Source organism: Glandiceps talaboti, chromosome 12, assembly GCF_964340395.1.
Source record: "Glandiceps talaboti chromosome 12, keGlaTala1.1, whole genome shotgun sequence".
NCBI classification, from domain to species: domain Eukaryota; kingdom Metazoa; phylum Hemichordata; class Enteropneusta; family Spengelidae; genus Glandiceps; species Glandiceps talaboti.
The window spans coordinates 11,457,091-11,481,215 of record NC_135560.1 but is presented as its reverse complement, the minus strand read 5'-3'; the positions used below and the strand labels follow the sequence as shown (position 1 = coordinate 11,481,215).

Below are 24,125 nucleotides of genomic sequence, written 5' to 3'. Positions count from 1 at the left end.
GCATGATATAGCAACTCTCGTTAAGTATTGAGCCTGTGGCTGGAGTCCTATAGCAACTCTGCATGATATAGCAACTCTCATAAAGTTAACTTAAGTATTGAGCCTGTGAATGGAGTTCTATAGCAACTCTCATAAAGACTGTACATATTACAATACATGTACATCTAATCCTAGTTTTTAGGTCATAAAGCTGGGTTTTTTTTCTCTGTATAATAAAACAGACTAACTACGATGTAAACACTAAATACAAAATAAACTAAGAGTGAAGAACTAGGCACTCTGTGGTGCAATGGCATGTTTACAAATCATTACATGTTGGCTATTGTCTTCACAGATTCTGTAGACATTAGTTTGTCCTGACTAAGGTTGACAAACATACAAAGCTGAGTGCAACATAACATTGATTTTACAAAAAAAAAGAATTACAAAATACTATTTGGTCATGAAACAAGGAGTATGACATAAAGGGTGGTCCCCGGGGGTGGTCTTATTTAACTTTCTGTTCTTTCTGTTTCTCATGTAACCTTCAAATTTACATTTTTCATTTTTTTTAATCGATTGACCAGCCAATCAGTTTGAAAAGGTTATGACAAGAAACAAAAAAAGTCCCCTAATGCTTTCGTTCTTGATAAATGTCATCAATAGCACCAAAATAAATTTGAGTTGCCATGGTAATCAGCGATAAATCTACAAATACTTGTCTGGAATTCGATATGCAGAAACATAGACTTGACCTGCTGTTACCTTGGCAACTACAAACAATATATCATCTAATACACTCAAGGATGTAGCCATCAGTGCACCTCTATTGATGACATCATCGCAGGATTTAGTCAATCTCTGTTGACCAACCATGTAACCAGATGTGCATTCCATGATGGTGACATCATCATTATTTGTGATGATGTCATCAATTTCAGCTACCCTCCAGAACAGAATCTGTCCATCCCAACCCGCTGACAAGAGATATTTTCCATTGGGGTCAAAGGTTAGAGCTGATACAAATGATACATGACCTGAAAAAAAAAAGAAGAAATTTCTTTGTTTACTTATGGTATGTAATGAATTCAAGTGCAAATGATCAGATGTGTTGATGGGATAACACTGGAAGGACTTTTGCTGTGAGACACTATGAAATGATAATGTTTTCAAAGTTGGGTTTTGTGCTCAACTGCAAAGCACTCAACTGAACAGCACTTCTAGTGGCCAAACTATACAATCTTTTGTCTTTCTGATAACCTGAATATGACATATTCTGATTAAATGTGGGTGCAGATATTGTTTTCTGTGTACATTTCTGCTGGACGAGGAATGGAAAGGCAAGTCAGAATCAAGTGCCAGAACAATCAGTCTGTGAACAAGAATAAAGAAACTACTATATCCTTGACTTACCTTTCAGAAGGCAGCATTTATGGAAAATATCGGGTCTCATTGGATGCTTCTTTGGGCTAACTGAAATAAGTAAATCACAAGTACAATTGTTCATCAGTTTTACTTGATACATGTACTCCTAAAAATTCTACAATCTTACACATTTTTTAATATATTGTGAAAAATGTAGTTTGATGTGTATCAAATTAGGGACTGACTTGCTTGGTTATTGGAAGTTGTGGGGATATCCTGAACTGAAATGCAATTGTTGTTAATTTCTATTCAATTCTTCCAAACTGTGTGAAAGTGACGTCTTGGGTGAAAGTGACACCTTGAGTGAAAGTGACATTTTGGAGTGAAAGTGACATTTTGAGTGAAAGTGACATCTTTAGTGAAAGTGACATTTTGAGTGAAAGTGACATCTTTAGTGAAAGTGACATTTTGACTGAGTGAAAGTGACATCTTTAGTGAAAGTGACATTTTGAGTAAAAGTGATGTTTGGAATGAAACTGACACCCTGAGTGAAAATGACGTCTTGAGTGAAAGTGACTTACAATAACGTGTGATTGATCCCATACTCCTACGGTCTCCTTCCATTTCAGATGACCTCAGATAAAATATGGTTACATTATCATCTTCACCACCAGCTGCAACCATTCTGGAAAAAGGTAGAATAGGGTCAGTTTAGTTCAGGTCATGTCAGGTTGGGTCAGGTCCGAGCAAAGATCAGTTCAGTAAAAGTCGAACATTTTGAAACTTTCTGGTGATTGATTGCATAGGAAGATAATTCAAATGTTGAGTGAAGTTCTCAGACAATAATTTATGTCATAAGATATTTTCAAGTCAATGGCTGATAATCTTCTCTCTATCTTACATTCCTAGATAGATATATAATTTCATGTTTTGATGGATAAACTTGTCTAAACTCTACATAATTTCAATATCAGGAATGGTTTTAAAATGAAAAGCTGGATTTCACATTTTGTTACAACTATGGCGGACTGACTATCGGCAAACTAAGACAGACAGACAAACTATATCTATTATTGCATCATGTTGATTGTAAAGTGGACATTGATGTAATTACACTCATTATTAGGCCAAAAAAGAAAAAAAACGAACTGTTTCTGGTCAGGACATTTTGTCTAAAGTGGTGTGATGACGCGACATCACACCACTTTATTCCAAGTGTGTATGTGGGGCAGATGTCATTTGCTTGTTCATGATTGGCTCTGCAGTTGTCTACTTTATTTTTGTGTTTCACCCGGAACTGCAGACTGCACGGGTGAAAAGAAAAACATCACAAGGGTATTTAAGTTATGCGCACGCTGACCAGAAACAATTCTTTTTTATATTGCCTTACAAGACTTAGTTTTTTCTTCAGTGGCAGCACAAACTCATTCTGTTTTGTTTATAGTATGATTTATACGCCTATGTAACCATGGCACTGTAATCACCCACTTGTGTAAACTATCACATGCAACAAGTGTAGTTTTAGTAAGTGTGTCTATCTTAGTTTACCGATAGCACATTTTCTGTTGTAATACATGTATGTTAAACAGTAATAAAAAGCAAAATGAAGTAAAAATATTACCTTTTTGTTGGATGCCATGACAGACAAAGTACAGACCCATATGCTGTACTGGTTTTGTTAATTAAGGATAACTGAACTTTGTCTGCTGTGTTCTGGTCATTTATTTTGTAGAACATTACAGTTGAGTTGGAATAACCTATGGCCATGTATCTGTAAAGAAAAATGGACACACAATGATTGTTACTTTGGTCAACAACAGAATGCATGTCATGTGTTATTAGCTGTGAGCATGAACATGTGACCACAACAGCTTCATCTTGATGGGAATGTTAAAGGCATGAGAACTAACTTACACTGAGTCAGTTCAGACTGTCATAGTGGTGACTTTGATGGTAATGTTAAAGATATTGGCACTAACTTACATTGACTCAGCTCAGACAGCCATAGTGGTGACTTTGATGGTAATGTTAGACATTGGCACTACTTACACTGAGTCAGCCGAGACTGCCATAGTGGTGACTTTGGTGGGAATGTTAGAGATATCTTGTACTAGGACCAACTCAGTGGTATTGACAAGCTGCCATAGACATATATGACCATCCTTGTATGCTGACAATAGGTAACACTTTCTCTTCTTAGAAAACCATGTTAGTCTGTAAAGAGAGATTTGATGTAATTTGTTAGTCTAAGGCTAGTGGTACTTTAAAACTAATACTACATAAGTGAGACTAAGACAGTATTAAGCACTTTGCATTGCCTACAACACTGATACAACTCAAGAAGTAAAGGTATTGAAAATAGTTACAGTACAGTTCTGGCAGTGTTCAAAACTGACAACTCACTGATTGTAGTATTGGCAAGTAGATAAAATCTATATAGTGAGTTCCTCAGGTAGTTTTAATACCGAGGTTCTCACCAACATTATGGTACAATGGGTACTATGCTAGTTTTCCCTGATTTAGCCCTCTCTGTCACCAGGGTTACCAATTAACCCTTAGCAAAAACACTGCACAGTAGTAAGTAGTCAATCAACCCCCCCACCCCCAACCACATCACCCACAGCAAACCCATCCCCACCCTGCACCCTAACTTCAATCATAACAAATTTCAAATTTGGTGCCTCTAAAAGTTACCAAGGTTATGAGATTAGTAGTCTGTAAAAATATGCCATGTTGGAGTACCCTTAAGTACCAACCAACACAGAAAGTATCAGACCATTGAGGGCAGAATGACATAACATATCTTACAGTCCACGAAATTAATAGATTTAACCTGAAGAGTGAATGCAGATATTTTCTGCAATAATTCTATGATTTATGATACTTACTTTGTGACTGGTGCAGATGTAGGGTCTCCATGAATTATCAAAGCTTTACATTTATTCTGGTGAACTTTGTAGATGGATATTTGTCCCTTGGAATGACCGATACTCAGAAAAAGGGCATCATCTGCAAGGGATGAATGACAGAATGTGTATTCTTAGATAACAAGTCTTGTATACATTAACTCTATAAGTATATTATGATGAAGACTATATGTTATGGTATAGCATGCACGGACCCAGTTGTGGAATATATACTTTGGTTACTCTACGCCATTACAGTGCGTGTCTATGTCACGATAACACATGGGTGTGTAAGGGTTGATGGGTGTACAGGGATGATGTGTATATAGGTGGTAATGGGTGTGTATGGGTTGATGGCAGTGTACAGGTGATGGGTGTGTTAGCAGTGAGGCTTATGTAAGGGTTGATGGCTGTGCAGGGATGATGTGTATATAGGTGGTAATTGGTGTGTGTAAGGGTTGATCACAATGTAAAGATGATGGTGCATAACATTATGAGTTGATGGCAGTGTAGGGAGTGATATAATTATGTGTTCTAAGTGCTTTCACCTGTGATACACTTACCAACTGTAACTGGACACCATTCCATGACAGTAATGGGTATACAAGTTGTAATGTTCATCAGATTATCTGTGTTGTTGAGATTCTCCAAGATGCCACTGATAATCTTGTCTGGTACCTTGACTTTCTTTCTTATTGTTTCCATGGCGATGACTTCCTTGTTTTCATCACTGAACACAAATATTGATGTAAACGGAATGTGAGAAAAAGTAGTAAAGACTGCTCATGGTGAGAAATTAGTCGAAGATTCAAGCTGTTTTTGTACTGAAGTACTAGTGACGTAAAAGCTGTTCATGAAATCATTATAATAGTACATAGGACTGGATATGGTAGGGCTATAATGTACTTTTTAGATCTTATTCCCCAATTTTTTCTTTGTTCAGCCAAGGAAAATACAAGTGACCTAAGGGGCTTTGTCACTACGAGTAGCTACATGCTTCCCTGGTAGGCACCATAGAAATAACTTTTTTGCTGATACATTATGAAATATGCCCACAGTATACTGTAAATAGGAACTGTCTAAAATTCTCATATTTGCCTCAGTTTCTAAAGATTTGATATTTGACATTGACTTTGACTTCCCAAATCTGACTGCCGCATCAGAGTCAATGCCTACAGACAGGCTTTCTGAGTGACAAAAAACCCCCCAAATCTGACTGTCAAATCAGAGTCAGTGCATACAGACAAACTTCCTGGGTGACAAAATATGCCTCAAATCTGGCTGCCAATCAAAGTCAATGCATGTACACATGCAACCTGAGTTCGTTCTGAGATGAGATACAGTTTCAATATAATCTGACAATAGATTGTAGATGACACTAAAACTATTTACCTTGTCTCATATACATCCTGGTCACTCTTCCTTCTTTTGACAGGAGTGCTTGGTAAACTTGAAGTAACACTTTCATAACTTCTCCTTTTTCTAACACCTGACTTAATATTTGTGTCATTGTGTGACTTGATGTCTGAGCCATTCTGTGTGCTGGCAGCGTTGAAGAGCAGCTTGGATAGTGGCTTAGAGAGTATACTGCATGTCACCTGGTACTTGGTGCTACTACTACTGCTGTCCTGTGTTCTCGCAAAGATCATCTATTTAACACATCAAAATAAACATGGTTATGAACATTTGCATAAATACATATCATTCAGACTGACCAATCACTGATCACCATGTATTAGGGTGATGTTTGCATAAATTTATATCACTGACCAATCATTGCTCAGTATGCAATTAGTTGAGTGACTTTTTCCTTTTGGATAAATTTCTGTATCTGACCAATCACTGAACATGTAGTTGGGTTAATTTGCATAATGCAATAATTGCCCAATCATTGATCAGTATGTAGTTAGTTGATATTTGCATAAATGGAAATCACTGACCAACCAAAGCTTAGTATGTAGTTGGGTGACTTTTGCATAAATTAAATAACAACCATAGGCCTTTCCGAAATCTGCCATGGTGGCGCTCTACTTCCTGTCTGTGTGTATCTTGTGGGATGGTATAGGTTACTCAGTTAATCATAGAGCACTGCTGCTTTCCTCGATGTCTGAACAATACAAAAAACATCCCTGATTTACACTTCTATAGAATACCAAAGGACAAAGTTATTACGAAACGGTACTATGAGGTGATAGTACCCCCAATTTGAGTGAGGGCACTGCATTCTCAATTTCCTGTTTGCAGTTTGGAACGGTCTATTGATATAGGATTCTAGCTGCAATAGACTTACCTGAGACACATTGTTTGGTAACAACAAACTGGCAGCTTTGTGACTTACAAACTGTTTTGATGAACGTAAACCAACAGCCTTCACTAAGGACAAAACTTTGGCTCTCTCAATAGATCTCTGAAAAAAATCCCATATTATTATGGTCATTTATTCATGAAAGTCAAGTAGAATTTGGGATGAAAAGAAATTGCTACTAATTTACAGGATAAAACAACTGATTGCCAAATATTTTTGTTTCTTAATGATTCCAAAAAATGACCTGGAAGTCATATGATAAATACACCAAAAAACTCCATGACAGAGTTCTTCACAAAGCTGTTGTCACATGAGCATATCCTAACAACTGATTGGTCAAAAGCAACAGCAGAGTTATCCATGTGACTAAATCATGTGATCACATCCTAAAAAACTGATTGGTTAAATAAAAGTAACTGCAAAGTAATCCACCAAACTAAGTCACATGATCATTTCTAAACAGCTGATTGGTTAATAGCTTACCTGTAATTCTTCCTGTTCTGTGGGTTCTCTATGATCCTTGAGGTAATGTTGGCATTTTGGACATTGTAGTGTTGGTAATAATGGTCCCACTAAATCTATCCTGAAAAAAAATCAACAGATCAAAAAATTAGCAATTAGATTTTTTTTTTTTTTTGGGGGGGGGGGGGGGAGGGAGGGTTGGAGTAAGACCTTGCCCTGTCTGTCTTTATATGCTAAAATTATTCAGTGTACATACTAGGGGTACATGATGGTTGAATTATTAGAGAGGTTGGCTTTGAATCTGTCATCTGGCAGTTAGAGCCTCACCACTGCCATTTGTTTCTGAATGGCTGAGGTCCTTGGGCAAGATTTGAGCCATGATTGTGTCTAAGTCAAGTATAATTTTTGAAAGGTCGTGATGAGGTGACAGAAAACTGTGAAGTCAAGTATATGTTTTTTTTGTCTACTGAGTCCAACTGAGCAAGGCTAGTTGATAGGTAACTAGTTGTTTTGGCACCTGACCATTTCGGCTCTAGAAGAAACTGCCTGGTGCCCAAAACGTCTAGAAAATAGTTGATATACTGGTGTAATAAAGGGAAGTTTACTATACTTACGTAACGTTTACTATACTTATGTAACATTTACTATACTTACATAAAGTTTACTATACTTACATAAAGTTTACTATACTTTAGTAAAGTTTATTATACTTACGTAAAGTTTGCTATACTTACATAGTTTACTATACTCACGTAACGTTTATTATACTTACATACCTTTTACTATACTTATGTAAAGTTTACTATACTTACGTAAAGCCATGATATCTGTGACATGTTTTCATCAAATCATCAGAACTAACACCAAATCCTCTGCATCGACATGTCTTCAAAAAACTCTAAAAAAAAAACAAAGACAGGTTCATGTTACATTTGTACTCTAGTATTTGAAGACATCGGTCTGTGAGAGTACTGAATCTAAAAAGTTAGGTTATTAATATTACAATATTAAAATGGTTAGAATCACATCTTCTGTGGAAGAGTGGATGCATTTGAAGTTGCAGGTTTATCCTAACTGCTGCCATTTGTTTCTGAATGGCCGGCTAAAGTCCTTGGGCAAGATTTGAACCATGATTGGGTCTTGGTCAACATACGCCATATAAATGAAGACCTTGTAGGACAGAGGTTGCTAGGTGAAGGATTTGTGATGTGTTTTGAAAAGACTAAAATTTGTAGTGTCATTAAATATCATTGGTACAGTATTACTTCAATCTACTGCATGATCTGCATACATCAGTTACTGAAGTTAACATATTTGGACCACCAAGCGTGTGCCTTTGGTTACCCAGCCATGGTACCTGATAGGACAAGATTGTTCTGTGATCATTTAATTATGCTGCGTTAGTCTCGCATCATTTCTCACCTGTTCCTCTACTTCATCAGGATCTATGGCAACAGCTTCAAACCAGGGAGTCATGTCAACCTCCTCATCTTCATCTTCCTCTTCCTCTTCATCATCCTCGTTTTGTTTGTAGCCATCTTTCTTAGCTTCTGAGTGGCAGTGTAGTTGACTGGCTGTGGAGAGTGATGCTATAATGTACTGGTCAGTCTCTGTCATTGGTCTGTGTGCATCTATGTGATGTTTGCAATCAGTGCATTGTCTGGCCTGCGGGGTTTCTGCTGATACGCTGGTGAAAACAAAAACATGATCTGTGTCAGTAGTCTGTGACATTGTTTACACATCAATACCCTACCTAAGGCACTTCTAGCTCCTACCTCAGGTATGACAGCATTTATACATAAGCGGTAAACCCTATGGATGTATCTCGCTCAAAACATCTTTGTAAAGGGTGAGTCCATTACCTGCTATCTGGTCTTTTGTAACCTTGGCAACTGCATCCGATACAAGGAAATGACTCGGCTTTATCTAGCTGTTCTTTCTTCACTTTATCAAACTTAGTTTTCAGGCGATGCTCACTTTCCTTGTGACGACACTTTTGACACGTCAGAGAGGAGAATCTTGGTTTGAACATGGTTTGAGGTCTGACGTAGTCATCGCAGTCGCAGCGTGGATACTGACATGGTGTGCCATGTTTTAAACCTTTTTTGCGTACCTGACAAATAGAGATATAAATACATGTACGTTGGTCAACACATAGGATATTAGTACCGTTGCACTAGTTGTCTAGAAATACTGCTGATCGAAACATCATGTTGTCAGTGGTGGACTATTAAAACTGGCTTTGAAGGTGCCAAAAAGTCTTCTCCTTTAATATCACACTATCAACTTATGTTCTCAATTCATAATTACACTTTAACAGTCAAGCTAGAAGCCTTAGGAATGACAGTTACAGACAAAAGGATACTGTGTACAATATGATTGATCAAAGTCCTGAATTCAGTCATACAGGATAATTTTTATCCAGATACACCCTTGTAGTGTCACTGTGTTGTCATCTTACCATTAGTGAAATTGTGTTAATTTCGGATCTGGTCATAGAGGTCATTATTTACTTTTTCGGGGATATGGGGCGAGTTCAGGATCAATATGGTATGTGATCTGTTATATATAAACACAGGTGACAAACACTGACATAATAATGTATTCTACTGTAATGTTTATTTACCTTACTGACTTGGATTTCAGTTAGTGAATCTGTAGGAGAAATAGTAGTAGAGTTTATGGTTATAATTGTGTTTTTTTTCAATGCAACTGTCTACCATGCTTACAGAGCAGAATAAACCACATTTCTACCTTGAATAATGAAGAGTATTGTTGATAGGACACTCCGTAGGTACAATCTAAATTGAGTTCATCAAGAACTACACATGACTGCACAACTCATTACGCTAGAAAATCGATGTCTACATAGAAAGCAAGCAAAGCCAGCCAACTACTTACTTAGTCTAAAGCAAGTCAACTAACATAATCATGCCAAAGTTTGAAACATGCATTCCATATTACACCATTGTCACCAAGTCATTTACACAGATCTAGACCCATGAAGAATTATTAAGCCAGCCATTGAACCACTCACCAATAGCAAATCGAACAACTAACTGACCTGTCAACCTCTCATCAACCAACCATCCTAGTTGGTCAGTCAACCAATCATCAACCGTCTTAGCTGGTCAGTCAACCAGTTATCAACCAAACACGCAAGTTTTACAGTCAACCACTCATCAACCAGCCATCCTAGCAGACCAGTCAACCACCCATTCCAGCTGGCCAGTCAAACAGTCATCTACCAACCATGATCCTAGCTGGATAGCCAACCAATCATCAACTAACCATCCTAGCTGGCCAGTCAACCAGTCATCTACCAACCATGATCCTAGCTGGATAGCCAACCAATCATCAACTAACCATCCTAGCTGGCCAGTCAAACAGTTATACACCAGCTATCAAATGCCACTTGCTACAAACACTATGTCAGAATCAGAAGGACTCCACCATCTGCGATTTAGGACATGTCTACTCTACCAAAGTGAGACTAGTCCAAGACAATAGACATATTGCAAATCTCACTGTACACACACGAAACCCATCGGCAATAACATAAACATAAACTGGAAGTGCTAGGAAAAGTGCAGTATCAAACTTTCACATAACGTTATTTCTATGGGGCTTCCGATGTGCATAGCAATATTGACAATAGGTGTATTCAAGCTTCACTTACCACCCCACAGTGAGCTTTTTCCCTTAAAACCACTCAAATCTATCAATACTGTCTATTCATATTTGAACTTTGACCTACCTATTTTACATGCAAGGCAACAAACCAATAGGAAATCATTATACTGTCTATAGTGGGGTCAAGGGTCAAATACTTACTTTTCAATATGTGATCCCTTGTAGCATATTAGTTGTGAAAATAAAAGCTGCTCAAGACACATGAATTACAGTTATGTGACAATGATGATATGAAAAATGTGAAAGATAAGGTGTAGTCAGAAATGGTAGAATGGGACAGAACTTGACAAATTTGCAAACAAGACAACTGTGGCAAAATAAAGAGAAATACGAGAAAATTGAGAAAAAAATCTGTGGTACATGTATGTTGCCGCAAATTTTGCTATGAATGAAGACTTCAACATTGATATGCAAACAATGGTGTACTCGCTCAGATCCTTGGATATTTGATTTGACAATTCCATTTGGCCCAAATAGCTAAGCCTTATCTTGCTGTGTAGATATTCAGAAAATTTTGCTGTGCTATTAACAAGGGCTCAAGGCTTGGCTATTTGGGCTATCAAGCAGATCTGTCAAGTGGGCATGTGATGTGCATACATGCAAAGAGAATCTAGATTCATACTGTACAAATAGTGTCACACTATTTCAGACAAAATATCCCGTAACTTTGATTTTGTAATTAAGACTGCAGTGATATTCACAAGACTGTTAGATACATTATGTAACCTAGCCCTCATTGGCCTTGGTCCATGAAAGTGGTTTACTGATGTGTGAGGGCGCCCTGTCATGGTGTACTTTACAGACTATAGTCATAATTGAATCCACAGAATGGGAAAGTTGGTGAGAAGACAATACCCAGCATGAACTATCTCACCAATGATTTTTAATTTTTTGGCAACAGCAGCATTTAAAGTACATGTTAAATGTTTGTACACACACACACACACACACACTCTCTCTCTCTCTCTCTCTCACTCCACTCTCCTCACATACAAAAAGAGAGAATATTTCATACTCTACACGATACCATTTATTTTGTCTTGGCATTTCATATGGATACATCTACTAGAAATTGTACAAAACTATGAAAACAGAAAACTAAAACTTCAATAACATACAGTTAACATTATACAATAAATGTATTTGATATTCAACAATATAGAAAAATTTTGAGTACAATAAAATATACTGTAATTTTGGCTGGAAGTCTATTTCCTATTCCACTAACTGTTTTTCATAGATACAAAACAAAAAGATGGCATAACTGACTCTTAAAAAAGCAATCATAATTGCTGGCTTTGATGAAATGATTTAAATATGCAGTAAATAAAGGTGAACTTTTCCAATCAAACAATACAAATAAAAACAAAAGTTTCAATGGCATCTTAAAAACATAAGATTAGACACACCAAACTATAGAGGGCGCCATTCAAATTGTCTCATGCTGAAAATTATCATTTTCTGCAACATTTGAATACCTATAGACCTGCAGCTGCTCAGTTGAGTCAACTGAAAGACAAACTTGAATGAAAATTTACTCTTGAGCACACATTAAAGCATCCAAGCTTTGTAATTACAAGTACATTATCAGAAAAGTTTCTTGGTAGGATGAAACACTGAATGGCAGAACAAATAGTTTGAAAGCACCTTGCAAAATGTTTGTCATTTACCAACGAACTAGTGCAAACGACAATAAAAAAATGTCAGTTCTGGAACTATCATGTTTAAAAACATAGCCGGTCTATTTATGATTCGTCTTGTTCTGTGATTCTGTATATTCAATATTGCCTGAAATAGGCTAGGCTTTCACTAGTAACTTCATTGATGGTTGGTTGGAGGGAATATGCCACCTTGGCCTTGTTTCAAACAGAACAAATACTCAACGGTGCCCTCTATGGCAAGTCAAGGCTTACAGCCATTGACAGATTTTTGTCCACAACAGGGACTATGAGTTAACTTGGTGTTTACGGGTCTGTTCTGGTTAAGTACAGTCTCTGGCATAGCTGAACTGCCAGGTAGCATGGAATAATCACCCAAAATAACATCCTAATATTTATTTTGAATTCATCCTGTTTACAGTGACATCATCATCATTTGTTGCTATGGTTACCATTCAATATAAAACTTTTTTTAATGATCTAAACCATGACAACTAAACTGTGTTGCCTTTTTCTGGTGGAATCCTTTAGAGTAACAGGGTGTTATTTATTCCAGGCCTGAGCCTTGCATCGTGACAGTAATACTTTGGACGTAAAAAAATATTTCAAAACAAATTCATTATCTTTATCACAAAGTCTAATGACATAAAATTGACAGTCGCATCCAAAACACAAAATGACTACAAATTAGTAATTTTTTTTTTTCTGAAAAAAACAACTTACTTCAATGGTAGATCCCTTTGAGGGTTTTGCACATTTATGTCTCAACTGAATGTCAACTATAAAATAAGTACCATGTACACACGTAGTATATATATATGAAGTGATGTTGAACATCCTTAGCACAGATTAATTAACATGTAATTACACTCATTGGTCAAATTTGGTCAAATTTTGTACTTTTTTTCTATAAATTTTTTCATAACTTTCATATAAAAAAAACCTGTCAGTCACACAAAATAGACTAAAATACCGTACCAATCTGCATAATGGTATTGTTTTTCAGTCAACTTTCATTTTACATTTCCATTCCTGACATCAACTTTCATTTCGGTTACAACACATTCACTGACATGACACATTTCATACATAACCCCACCAAACTTTTGTCTTGCAGTTTTTGTAAGTGGCAAAACCATCACATAATGAACACAAATTCCTAAAATGAATGTTGTTTTCTAATACTGAGAATACGTGTAGAAGCCAGTGTTGCAGTACTTGGCATTATGTATTGGCCAATATGGGATAAAGGTGCTACTTTTTTTTTCATATATGGAATCAAGTGTTGCAATTTTTTGGTGATGTGAGAAGTTCTTCAGATCATGGCTCCCAGTGTTGCAATATTTGGCAGTACATGGAATCCAGTGTTGCAGTATTTTTTTCCAGCACATGAAACCCAGTGTTGCAGTTTTAGGCAATATGTGAAAAGGGTGTTGCTAGTACTTGGCACTAAAATAGAAAGTGTTGCAGTATTTGGCAACAATATATGAAACCAGTTGCAGTTATGTATGAAATACAGTACTGCAGTAAGTTGCAATTAACTGAATCACTGTTAACAACATTTGGCAATGTGTTGGAAAAGTGTTGCAGTATTTTGCTATGTATGGAATACAGTGTTGCCATATTTTGCAACATACGGCCACCAGTGTAGCAGTATTTGGCAATATCTTTAACAAGTGTTGCCAGATTTTGCAACATATGGACACCAGTGTAGAAGTGTTTGGCAATACATAGAACCCACTTGTGTCAAGTACATGTAGCTAATAAATGATACAACATATTATTCAAATTATCAAAGTAAATCAGTACAAGTAACTACTGGTTTTATTTTTGGTTTGTGCATGCAATGTATACATGTCACTTTGAGTGTGTGTGTGTGTGTGTGTGGGGGGGGGGTACTGCTTACCATCATCAACAACATTATTTATTATGCAATTTCATAGAAACATGCAAATTGATCAAAAGTAATAAGGTGTCCAACACAATTTAAAGCCTAGAGGTGAATACTGTATACATTAAGCTGTTTCCTTGAACAGTATTACGATGTTGGCTGTCAACAACCTACTATTCTTTTGATTTTTTGTCATCTCCCATCTTATTTTCTATTCCTCTATAGCATACTTCTTGCTCAGTCAGCACACAAAGTCCTCTCAATAAACTTCCTAACCAGACATTATTAAAAAGCTAACTTCAACCGTGAACTGTTTGATTCCGAGCCTTAAATACCATTAAGCACTACATAATGTACATTTCTCTCCATATTCAAATAACTTTCGATATCTGACAGCTTAATTTGAATATTACGTTCAAGAATATCGTGACTGTATCTGTCCGGGCTGTGACACTATGAAGTCCATACATAAAGATGTTGATCAAGGTGATAAGAAGTGTTCAACATAGCTTCTAGTTTTTCACACGCTTCTCTTTACTGATAACCTTTCCGTTGGAAAGAGTGAGTGGAATTCATTGAGTTTCTTCTTAACTGTAGAGGAGTAGTCTTAAAGTCCCATTTTGTAAGTCTCAGGAGCACTGCCTCTCTAATTGTTTACATCAAATTCTGACTTATCATCATCCCAAGAGTTGTGTTGTCTATGCCACACAGTCCTCATAGCTATTAGTTCTTTCAACAAAACTACTTCGTACAATTTGACCCCAATAAATGTCAAATATTTGCTTACCTCTGATCAGAATTAACAGGAGTCAAAATTTTACACTGAACCTATTTTGTTCACGTCACCGAAATATCCCTGATCAGTGTTTCCCTAAAATGGTTTTTAAAACCCCAGTGAAGCGATGGAAAAGGTAGACAAATTCAATTTCTTGTATATCTTACACATTAATTTTGGGTTATACACGGGTTATTTTGGAAAACTAAGGTAGATTTGATTAAGGTGAACCAAGTCTGACACACACTTTGGGAATCGATTTGTGTCATACTTGTATTCCGAGACATTGCGGCACTAAATTGTTGACATTATGTAGTGTGACCTCAATGACATCTACACTTGAACTTGAGTGATGAAAGTGTCGTGGGAAAATATTTCAGAGAATCCAACACACTATTATATGCAAATATGGTGAAAGAAACTAACTGGGGAGACATTAGCAAAGCACAGGCCTGCATATCTGCTATGTAACAGGAGCTAGGTGTGGAGTGTGTGGTTGTATATGCATGCATATGTGTTGTGTGTACATGTATGTTTGTACATGTGTGCAGGTATGTAGAAAATTTAGTGACAGAAGGGAAAAATGTTTTGATGGGTGGAATTTGCGACTGCTCTCAGCCTCTGCAGTCCCCCTCCCAGGGTTTGGTCTTTGGCAATGACGCACAAGATAGGAACAAAGTACTGCTAAGACTGCTGAGTGACACTGGGATCCCCTCACTTTTAGACCATCTGATGAGCCACATTATACCAAAACTTGAACACTGGCCATCTACAATTTGATACCTATATTGTTCAATAAAATCATTTGACATATATTAGATGAACCAACGTGGCGGTCATCTTGACGATTTGTGCAATGATTTGGACTGCATCAAAAAAAGGAGACGGTTTTTGCTTGAGGTGACAGATGATGACTATTTCAGACAACTTGAGAAAACGAAAAAGATAAATTAGAAAACTTTTGTGACATCTTAAAACAATGACCCAATTCAAAAAAATAACATATGAGTCACTTTTGTTTTTCTAAAAAAAAATTGGTTTGGCACATGCATACTGTTTTATTGAAACAAACAAACAAACAAACAAACAATACTTCATTCACGATAAGTGATAGCACACCTTTGCCTACATGTACATCTACACGTTACACGTTCTTACAGAAACCACATCATGCATTATCACTTGACATACCTTTTGTAGTAATATATAACATCACAGTAGGAAAAGCTTCCATGACAGTCGGCACAGCTTACATGACATTACATGTCTGTGATGCTTATGTGGCAATACACATTGCTTATTTTATCACATGGCACACTTACAGTAGGACTAATTTACATGACAGTAGGCCTAGCTCACATGACAGTAGGCCTAACGTACATGACAGTAGGCCTAGCTTACATGACAATAGGCCTAATGTACATGACAATAGGCTAAGCTTACATGACAGTAGGTGTAGCTCACATGACAGTAGGCCTAACGTACATGACAGTAGGCCTAGCTTACATGACAATAGGCCTAATGTACATGACAATAGGCTAAGCTTACATGACAGTAGGTGTAGCTTACACGACAGTAGGCTTAATGTACATGACAGTAGGCTAAGCTTACATGACAGTAGGCTAAGCTTACATGACAGTAGGTGTAGCTTACATGTACATGACAGTACGCCTAATGTAAATGACAGTAGGCTAAGCTTACATGACAGTAGGCTTAGCTTACATGACAGTAGGCTATAAGCTTACATTGTACATGACAGTACGCCTAATGTACATGACAGTAGGCTAAGCTTACATGACAGTAGGCTAAGCTTACATGACAATAGGTATAGCTTACATGTACATGACAGTAGGCTTAACGTACATGACAGTAGGCTAAGCTTACATCACAGTAGGCCTAGCTTACATTGTACATGACAGTAGGCTAAATATAACAAGTGAGTAGGCCTGCATGACAATAGGCCTAACTTGCATGACGGTACTTAGATCTAACTTACATGACGGCACTATCCTCTACAACAAAACACTTCCAAGTTATTACTATCTATCTATCTATCAGTATAGGTATAATCAAAGACCAATTCTATGCTTTATATATAATATATATGTATATATAGTAGTTTATATATGAACTGAAAAGTGTTTTTTTTTTAATATTATCAATTGAGTACATAAAAGTACTTTTATATTCAATAAACAGGATTCTCTGAACGGTGGGTTGTCGTTATTTCAACAAATATGTAAATACAGTCAACTATACAATTCTATGTCTAAGTATCTGTATGTAATGAATATATGAGTCACTACTGTTATATGGTATACAGTAGTCTTACTACATTGTACAAATTACTCTAATGGGCTTCAATTTGTTGCTGCGATGTGGTAAAACCGATACTTGAAACTGGTACTGTTAATTCTAGGTAGAGATCTGTAATTTATATTATGAGTGCTGCAGCAATGGAACACTTCTACATACATGTGGTAGAATTTCAACCTACAGCATGTACTTCAGCCCCCAAGCTGATACAGAAGCAGAAATGCTGCAATTTAGAAGTACTAGAGCTGCAGCAGTGTACCATTCCTACATAGTAGAATTTCAACCTACGACTGGTACTTCAGCTGATACAGAGGCAGAAATGCAATTTATGTCTAGACTGAGCTGCAGATATGTGCATGTACTGGTCACTTCTACACAGTAGAATTTCAACCTGTGACTGATACTGCAATATCCAGTTGATACAGAGGCAGAAAGACTGCAATTTATGGACTACTAGAGCTGCGACAATGTACCATTCTACACAGTAGCATTCAAACCTGCAGCTGGTACTTCAGTTTAAAACTGACAGACGCAGAGAGGCTGCAATTTATGCACAACTAGACCTGCAACAACATACTGTCCATAAAGGGTAGATAGACTTTACTGCAATAATGTTATTTACATTTGAGAAATGAACTACTGTAGAGATGCCATGCAAAAGGAACATTTGATTTTTGTTTAAAGATAAAAAGTGGAGATACTGTTGTATCATATTTAGTAACTGTCACTAAATGACAGACATCTTGTTTAGAAGTAAGGGCCAGCTGTAAGTGATTTTCACAAGTTTATGTGCAGTAAGAAATATTGAAGCATGCTACCAAGGAACAGTTGAGGAACTGTCGACAAAGAGTATGGTAGATACCCTGTGAAAATATACAATTGATAAAACTATCAATATCCTCCTAATGACTAAAATACTAGTGGCAGTGTATTTTTTATATCTAATAATGTTTTCAGAAATATTTTGGCAACAAGTGTGGTACATGCATCTTTCTGTTAGGAAATCATACTACTAATGCACATGTACAAAATAGTCTAAACAATCATATATGATTGATACAGTGTTTCATTTTATATAAGTTCATCACATGTACACTGCATGCAAAGCACATGTACCTCTGCATGGACATGTCATGCACATCACATGTACACTACATGAACATGACATGTACATCACATGTACACTGCATGTAAACAGTTCTTACCCAGAATACACTTGGAATGATGCTAGAAATCATTCAGAATTAAGATTTCTGTGTAGACTCTCGTTTTGACTGTGCTGATTGCGACTACTGAGTGAAGTGAACATCATAAAGCAGCCCGGTACTTGACAAGGATGCATTAGTTGAAGATGTCTGTTTTTGTAATGTTCTTGTAATGCTGTTTTTGTGGAGTAGACATTGTGGCAGATATCACATTTGATGTAGCCTGGACTTTCACCTACTGATGAGTTCACAGGTTCAGGGCTACTATTACTGGAAGACTGGCCATTTTCTAAAGCTGTTCGTAGCTGGGAAGGATAGACTTCAAATGATAAGTCGTTTTCAGAACTGGCATCCTCTGTTGGCATATTTTCATGACTGTTGCCTTCTGCATTTTTTACTTTCTCTCCATGATTTGGATGATGAGATCCATAACTTGGCTGCTTGTCTTCAAAATGTCCAGCATTCACTGAAGTACCATTCTCCGAGAGGATTTTATATTGATTCTGTGAATTACAAATGTTCTCAGAGCAGTTTTCCAACATAGTATTTTCACTTTTTATGTGAAAATTATTCTCATGATGATGAAAATTGTGAGAAATGTTATTGTCACTACAATTATGCAATAATGTGCCATGGCCATTTTCCATACTTTTGTTACCTTGGATACTGTTGCCTTGGATACCATTACTGTTTATGTCTTGTACTCTCATGAACTGATGCATCAATTGTTCTTGAAACTGGTGAGGAAACACTGGTTCGTGGAAGTAACTACCCTGACCAGCATCTTTGGCAAGTAATTTTCTATGAAGATTCAGATTAGAGCTGTGTCTATCACGGCTTCGTTTGGAAGGAAAGGATGCATTGCACCCAGCTACAGTGCAAGAATGCATGATTTTAAGATGGACGTTCTGATAATGAGTCTTTACACCATGAGTACTCTGAAAGGGTTTGGCACAATCTACACAGTATGGTATTCCGTCCCGCATCAAGTATATATCAGAAGAACCAATGCAGGAATGACACGGCATCATAAGACCCGGAGAATTTGGCAAAGTAGGTGAGCTACTGTTACTTTCAATGTCGATTGAAGTTTTAGGAACTGGAAGGGTGCTGAGAACTCTGTTGAAATCATTCGTACCATCAGGATGTTTTGGGTCTACGTTCTCATTGACAAGACTACCACCACCTTTGGCAAAGTATGGTGGATAATAGCCTTGCTCCATCATCTGCATAGCCATCAATTTGGCAAAAGTCATTCGCGAGTCTGGTTGATGCATTACATCATCTGAAAATGTATCTGAAACTTTTGGAGAATTTGTTTCATTCACATCCTTGACATCTTTCTTCTCTTCCATGTTTCTATTATTTGACCTGCCATCTTGGACATCATTCTTTGCCATCTCGTTACCACTCTCACCTTCTCCACTATTCTCATCTGTATCCATAGGCTCGGGCTTACATTTCTCATCAGCTCCATCATTGACAGAACCTTCCTCCTTCACTGTGTTATCTTCATCATCATCACAATCATCTTCATCATCATCATCATCACCATCAGATTTATTCTGGGTGTGGGTGTCTGTCTCTGTGTCTGACTCGGGTTCACTCTCACTGCTTGCCTCCTCCTTGAACATACTATTACTGGCGAGGCATCTGGTTGGTGTGTTACTTTTACGCTTTCTGACTCCTTGGTTAAATCTTTGTTCACTTTCTTCACTGCAGAATCTGTCATCTTCATTACCATTGTCGTCATCTGAATCAATCTTATGAGATAGCTTGACTGGCTTCAGACACTTACGAGGATTCTTCTTTAGGGAGATGGAGATGTCTGACTTTTCTTCTCCCTCAGAGTGGTAATTAAAAGTAGTCGAAGAACTGCTGTCACTGTCCACAGGAGTAACAACTGTCACGCCATCAATTTCCTTTGGTAATGAATCATCCATCTGTCTAGAGGTATTAACAGAGTTTTTGCACATTGACTGTAGCGAAGTGTCTCTCATTACAGCTCCATTCATTTCCTCTCGTAGGGTAGTTTCTCTGTGTTGAAATGTCATGTCATCATTATGCTTTGGTCCTGAGGGCTCTACATGTAACTCTTCTTCCATTGGTGCACATCTTAAATCAAGCAGGACATTTTGGCTTTGCAGAGTAGATGGAACTAAAGTTTGACTGCTAAGTCCATCATGGACGTTAATGACAGGTGGGCTGAGGAATCGGTCATTCAGAGTGTTAAGAACTGAGCCTGAAGGATTGGCGCTGAGAAAGCTATCGGCACGGGCTGCAGTATCGGATATTTGTACTCTTTGCTTGGGTATTGCGGAATGAATTTTCGGGTTAGGATTAGAACTATGGCGGTTTCGGCTTCGTAGGGAACTGAACAGCATATTGCAACCTTCGATGGTACATTTGTATTTTTGTTTCAGATGTACAGAGCTGTAATGGATTTTCCAGGTGCCCTTGTTGTAGAAGGCCTTATTGCATAGGTTACAAGTCACCTGTTTAGGCCCTGATGTATTAATAGTGAAAGGTATCAGGAATTTCTTCTTTGGTTGGGCTGATTTGCGGAGATGTTTTAATTTCATCGATAGGTATGAAGAGTGGCTATTGGGTCTATCAGTTGAACACAGCATGTATCGTTTGGGTGTTTCATCAGCACTTTGTGGTGAGGGTGCTGCAGACACTACTGGACTTGGTGCCGAAATTGGACTACACTGCTGTACTTGTAGCTGTTCACTTCTAGGTGGTGGTTCACTCTTTGGTGCGGGGGATGTCACTGGCTCAATTTTAGGAGAAAATTTAGGTGTTGGACTGCAAGCAGCACTGTGGCTACTAGAACTTGTGGTTGGTTTTGTTTCTGGAATGGTGATTTCAGGTTGTGTCGGCGTAAACCCTGTGAAGACCGTCTGTTGTGGAGATGATGTTGACACCTGGTGGGCATGTATACTTAACTGTCTCATAGTATTCATCCGTTCAATAAAAGCACGAATATCAGATTCATTATTCTGAGTTGGCTGTGGCTGTGGAGTTTTGCCTTCATTGTTATCCTGTTGGATCATAACTTCAGTGATGGACTTTGTCTCTCCAAATCGTAGGAATTGTTGTAGGATCAGTTTCTCTTCCTCCTTAGCTGTCATCATCCATTGTTCTAGCACTTTTCCATCAGGTGCCTGGAATGACACAATAACAACAAAAGACAAACTAAGTTTTAGTATTGTAAAAGTTTTCAAATGACTGCTTAAAAATGAAACAGTGACAATTACAAATTCTGTTTAGCTGTTTCAAGAATTCTTCTTCTCCAGTGTCTGCTTTAAAAATAAAAACGAGAGATGTTTTAAGATAAAGTATGGCTGAAAAATCGCCTTCTGGGCTGGGCTGGCATCAGGTTAAACTCAGTGCTGGTGAGAGTCAGCATGATGGCAACCACTGGGCTAGCACTAACACCTCATCCATATGTGTTAACAGCTGGCAGGGTTATATGCCTGCACCAGCTCGATGTTCATAGTCATACAGTACCAGGCCTGAAAATCAGAGAGGGTTTCTTGGACTATACCATATTTTGTAAAGGAGGGCATGGATGGCTTTGCTTGGTCAACTTTTCCTTCTTGTTGTGGTCATTGCTTCACATGTACTCTTCATGCAGTAGTGCTACTATACATCATACATGTATCTGTGATTGTTTTTTTAATAATTTTTCATATTCCTGTCAACATTACGTCAAGTATACATCACTGAATGTACACATAAAGGGAGAGCAATGGAAAGATATGTTGGACTGACCAAAACTATCCACACCCTCAGCAGGAATGTATCTGAAAACATCCTTATCACAATGAACAGCTAAGTTACATACAAACTTACAAACTTTCACATCAGCTGCGTGAAACTGAAAGTTAAATGAACAATCTATGGTTTAATCACGAGGGTGATAAAAAGGTAAACCCTTTCTAAATACATGTATGTGGTGGGGTGGGCTGTGTAGAAAAACTCTCTAATCAGAGGGGTAAAAAGAAAAACAACAACAAAATCTCTATAACAGTTAGTATTTTTGGTAAGTATGGAGTACAAAATGTACAAGTATGGGTAAAATCTACCGTGAGTTCCCTACGTATTTCACAAAGATTTCCCTCCAAATTTATGACACAAGATACACGTACATATATGGACATCTGTGACATGTATTTTACCAGATTAACATTTCAGTGATGTTCGGTGGTGTTTCCAACCTTAGCAGAAATGCTGATACCCCGGTAGTATATTATAATACATGTACAATGGTTCAACACTCTGATCAAGCATACATGTAAACTATTTCATGCGGAGTGAAACCAGAAACTCTAGAACACATGCACATGGTATACCTACATTTGTAGTTCAATAAACAACAGTTTCAGTATTAGCTAAATCAGAAAGTCTACTCACATACTGCTTTTAAAAAGTTGAGGATTCGTATTATTTTATGTATCATGTATTTCTTATGATTTTCTGGACACACACAGAAGCACTGCTACGCTTGATGGATAAGCAAATCCTGTATCATTCCATCTCCAATCGTACCGTACCGTAATACAGTGGTGAAATGTTACAGTTCATTTGGGCTTTGGGGATCTACCCATTGGCAAAAAATCATTACTTTTGTTTTAGTGACATCTAAATCTAGTTTTTACTTGTATGGATCTCTGGGGAAAGTCTTAGTTTTACAAGCAGTAATTGGTAAATACCTGGGATTTGTAACTGATGTTATTACAAACTGTGAATGAAGATAGTGATTATGCGTACATATCACACAAGGACCCCTCAAGACATTCTACGATGTTTTCAACATTCTGCACACATATTGTGAAGAAGAGTATCTTTCACAGCCTCTTATCATTTGTACACTCAATACCTGAAGACTAATAGGTGGGTTCTTGAAGGAGCTCTAAAACGTTTGGCGAAAAATACAAATTTCCCAAGAGCTGCAAGGCTCCCATTTCGCATCTAAGAATACTCGTTTTGCCTGTAAATTGCTCACTGCAGCAGGTGTTGGAAACGGTAATAAATTATATTGTGGCTTAAGATTGAAATATCTAGCAAAGTTCCTGTCACCTACGTACATAGGTATTGTCACATTAAAAGTGAAAGAATTGCAGCTAGAATAAGCTATTTTAGATGCTATCTTGTTTGAAGTTAAACCTTCCAATAATAAATAAAGTGTTTGGACCGCATAAGTCAGAAAAAAAGAGAGAAAAAAACCTGAAGTCTTCACGTCAACAATAATGCCATGATTCTGTTAATAGTGAATGTAATTACGAAAGGATTTTGGTTTTATTCTTCAAACATAAAACTGAACATTTTCCGTTATATGAATTTCACTTTTCTGAAAGCAAATGGTCTTTCTAAAAAATACTATTTTACAAAAATGTTATAATCGAGCCAAAGGAATGATTTTTTCGATCCAAATGCTGATTGCCTCTTCATGTTCTTGAGATATAGTATTTGATATATGTGCTAAAAGTAGGATCAAGTTGACAGAGTATTTAAGATGGTAGAACTTCTAGCTAACGAATTCACATAAAATTGCAACACTGTTT

The 24,125-nt window shown here is 37.3% G+C and overlaps 2 protein-coding genes across 2 annotated transcripts in view; both read right to left on the bottom strand.

Moving 5' to 3' along the window:
* Positions 1–228: 228 nt before the first annotated feature.
* LOC144442920 (uncharacterized) lies at positions 229–12,711 on the bottom strand. The gene is made up of 16 exons (XM_078132294.1): positions 12,624–12,711; positions 10,055–10,144; positions 9,644–9,672; positions 8,880–9,130; positions 8,440–8,704; positions 7,830–7,915; positions 7,039–7,138; positions 6,541–6,657; positions 5,643–5,899; positions 4,814–4,980; positions 4,233–4,353; positions 3,394–3,558; positions 2,966–3,115; positions 1,926–2,029; positions 1,393–1,452; positions 229–1,016 (listed from the first exon to the last, which is right to left on the bottom strand). Exons 1-16 carry the CDS (start codon positions 12,709–12,711, stop codon positions 688–690), a joined length of 2,379 nt encoding a protein of 792 aa, XP_077988420.1. The 3' UTR covers positions 229–687.
* The window catches only part of LOC144443750 (zinc finger protein basonuclin-2-like), a 51,031-nt gene continuing 36,557 nt past the window's right edge, over positions 9,652–24,125 (bottom strand). Inside the window, exons 4-7 of the mRNA XM_078133293.1 lie at positions 20,643–21,722; positions 20,058–20,498; positions 18,556–19,985; positions 9,652–9,672 (exon numbers count right to left, since the gene is read on the bottom strand). Coding sequence (XP_077989419.1) covers positions 18,585–19,985; positions 20,058–20,498; positions 20,643–21,722 — 2,922 coding nt within the window. The 3' untranslated portion in view covers positions 9,652–9,672; positions 18,556–18,584. The remainder of the gene's footprint in view (positions 9,673–18,555; positions 19,986–20,057; positions 20,499–20,642; positions 21,723–24,125) is intronic.

What these genes read in the sequence shown, in the direction of transcription:
- LOC144442920 (XM_078132294.1), bottom strand. Translation starts at nt 12,711, where the DNA reads ATGCCAGAGACTGTACTTAACCAGAACAGACCCGTAAACACCAAGTTA. An exon ending in ATGGTGTCCAGTTACAGTTG is followed by an intron (nt 4,354 to 4,813) that starts GTAAGTGTATCA and finishes CATCCCTTGCAG; the next exon opens with ATGATGCCCTTTTTCTGAGT. An exon ending in TCATGGCATCCAACAAAAAG is followed by an intron (nt 2,030 to 2,965) that starts GTAATATTTTTA and finishes ACCTTTTTCCAG; the next exon opens with AATGGTTGCAGCTGGTGGTG.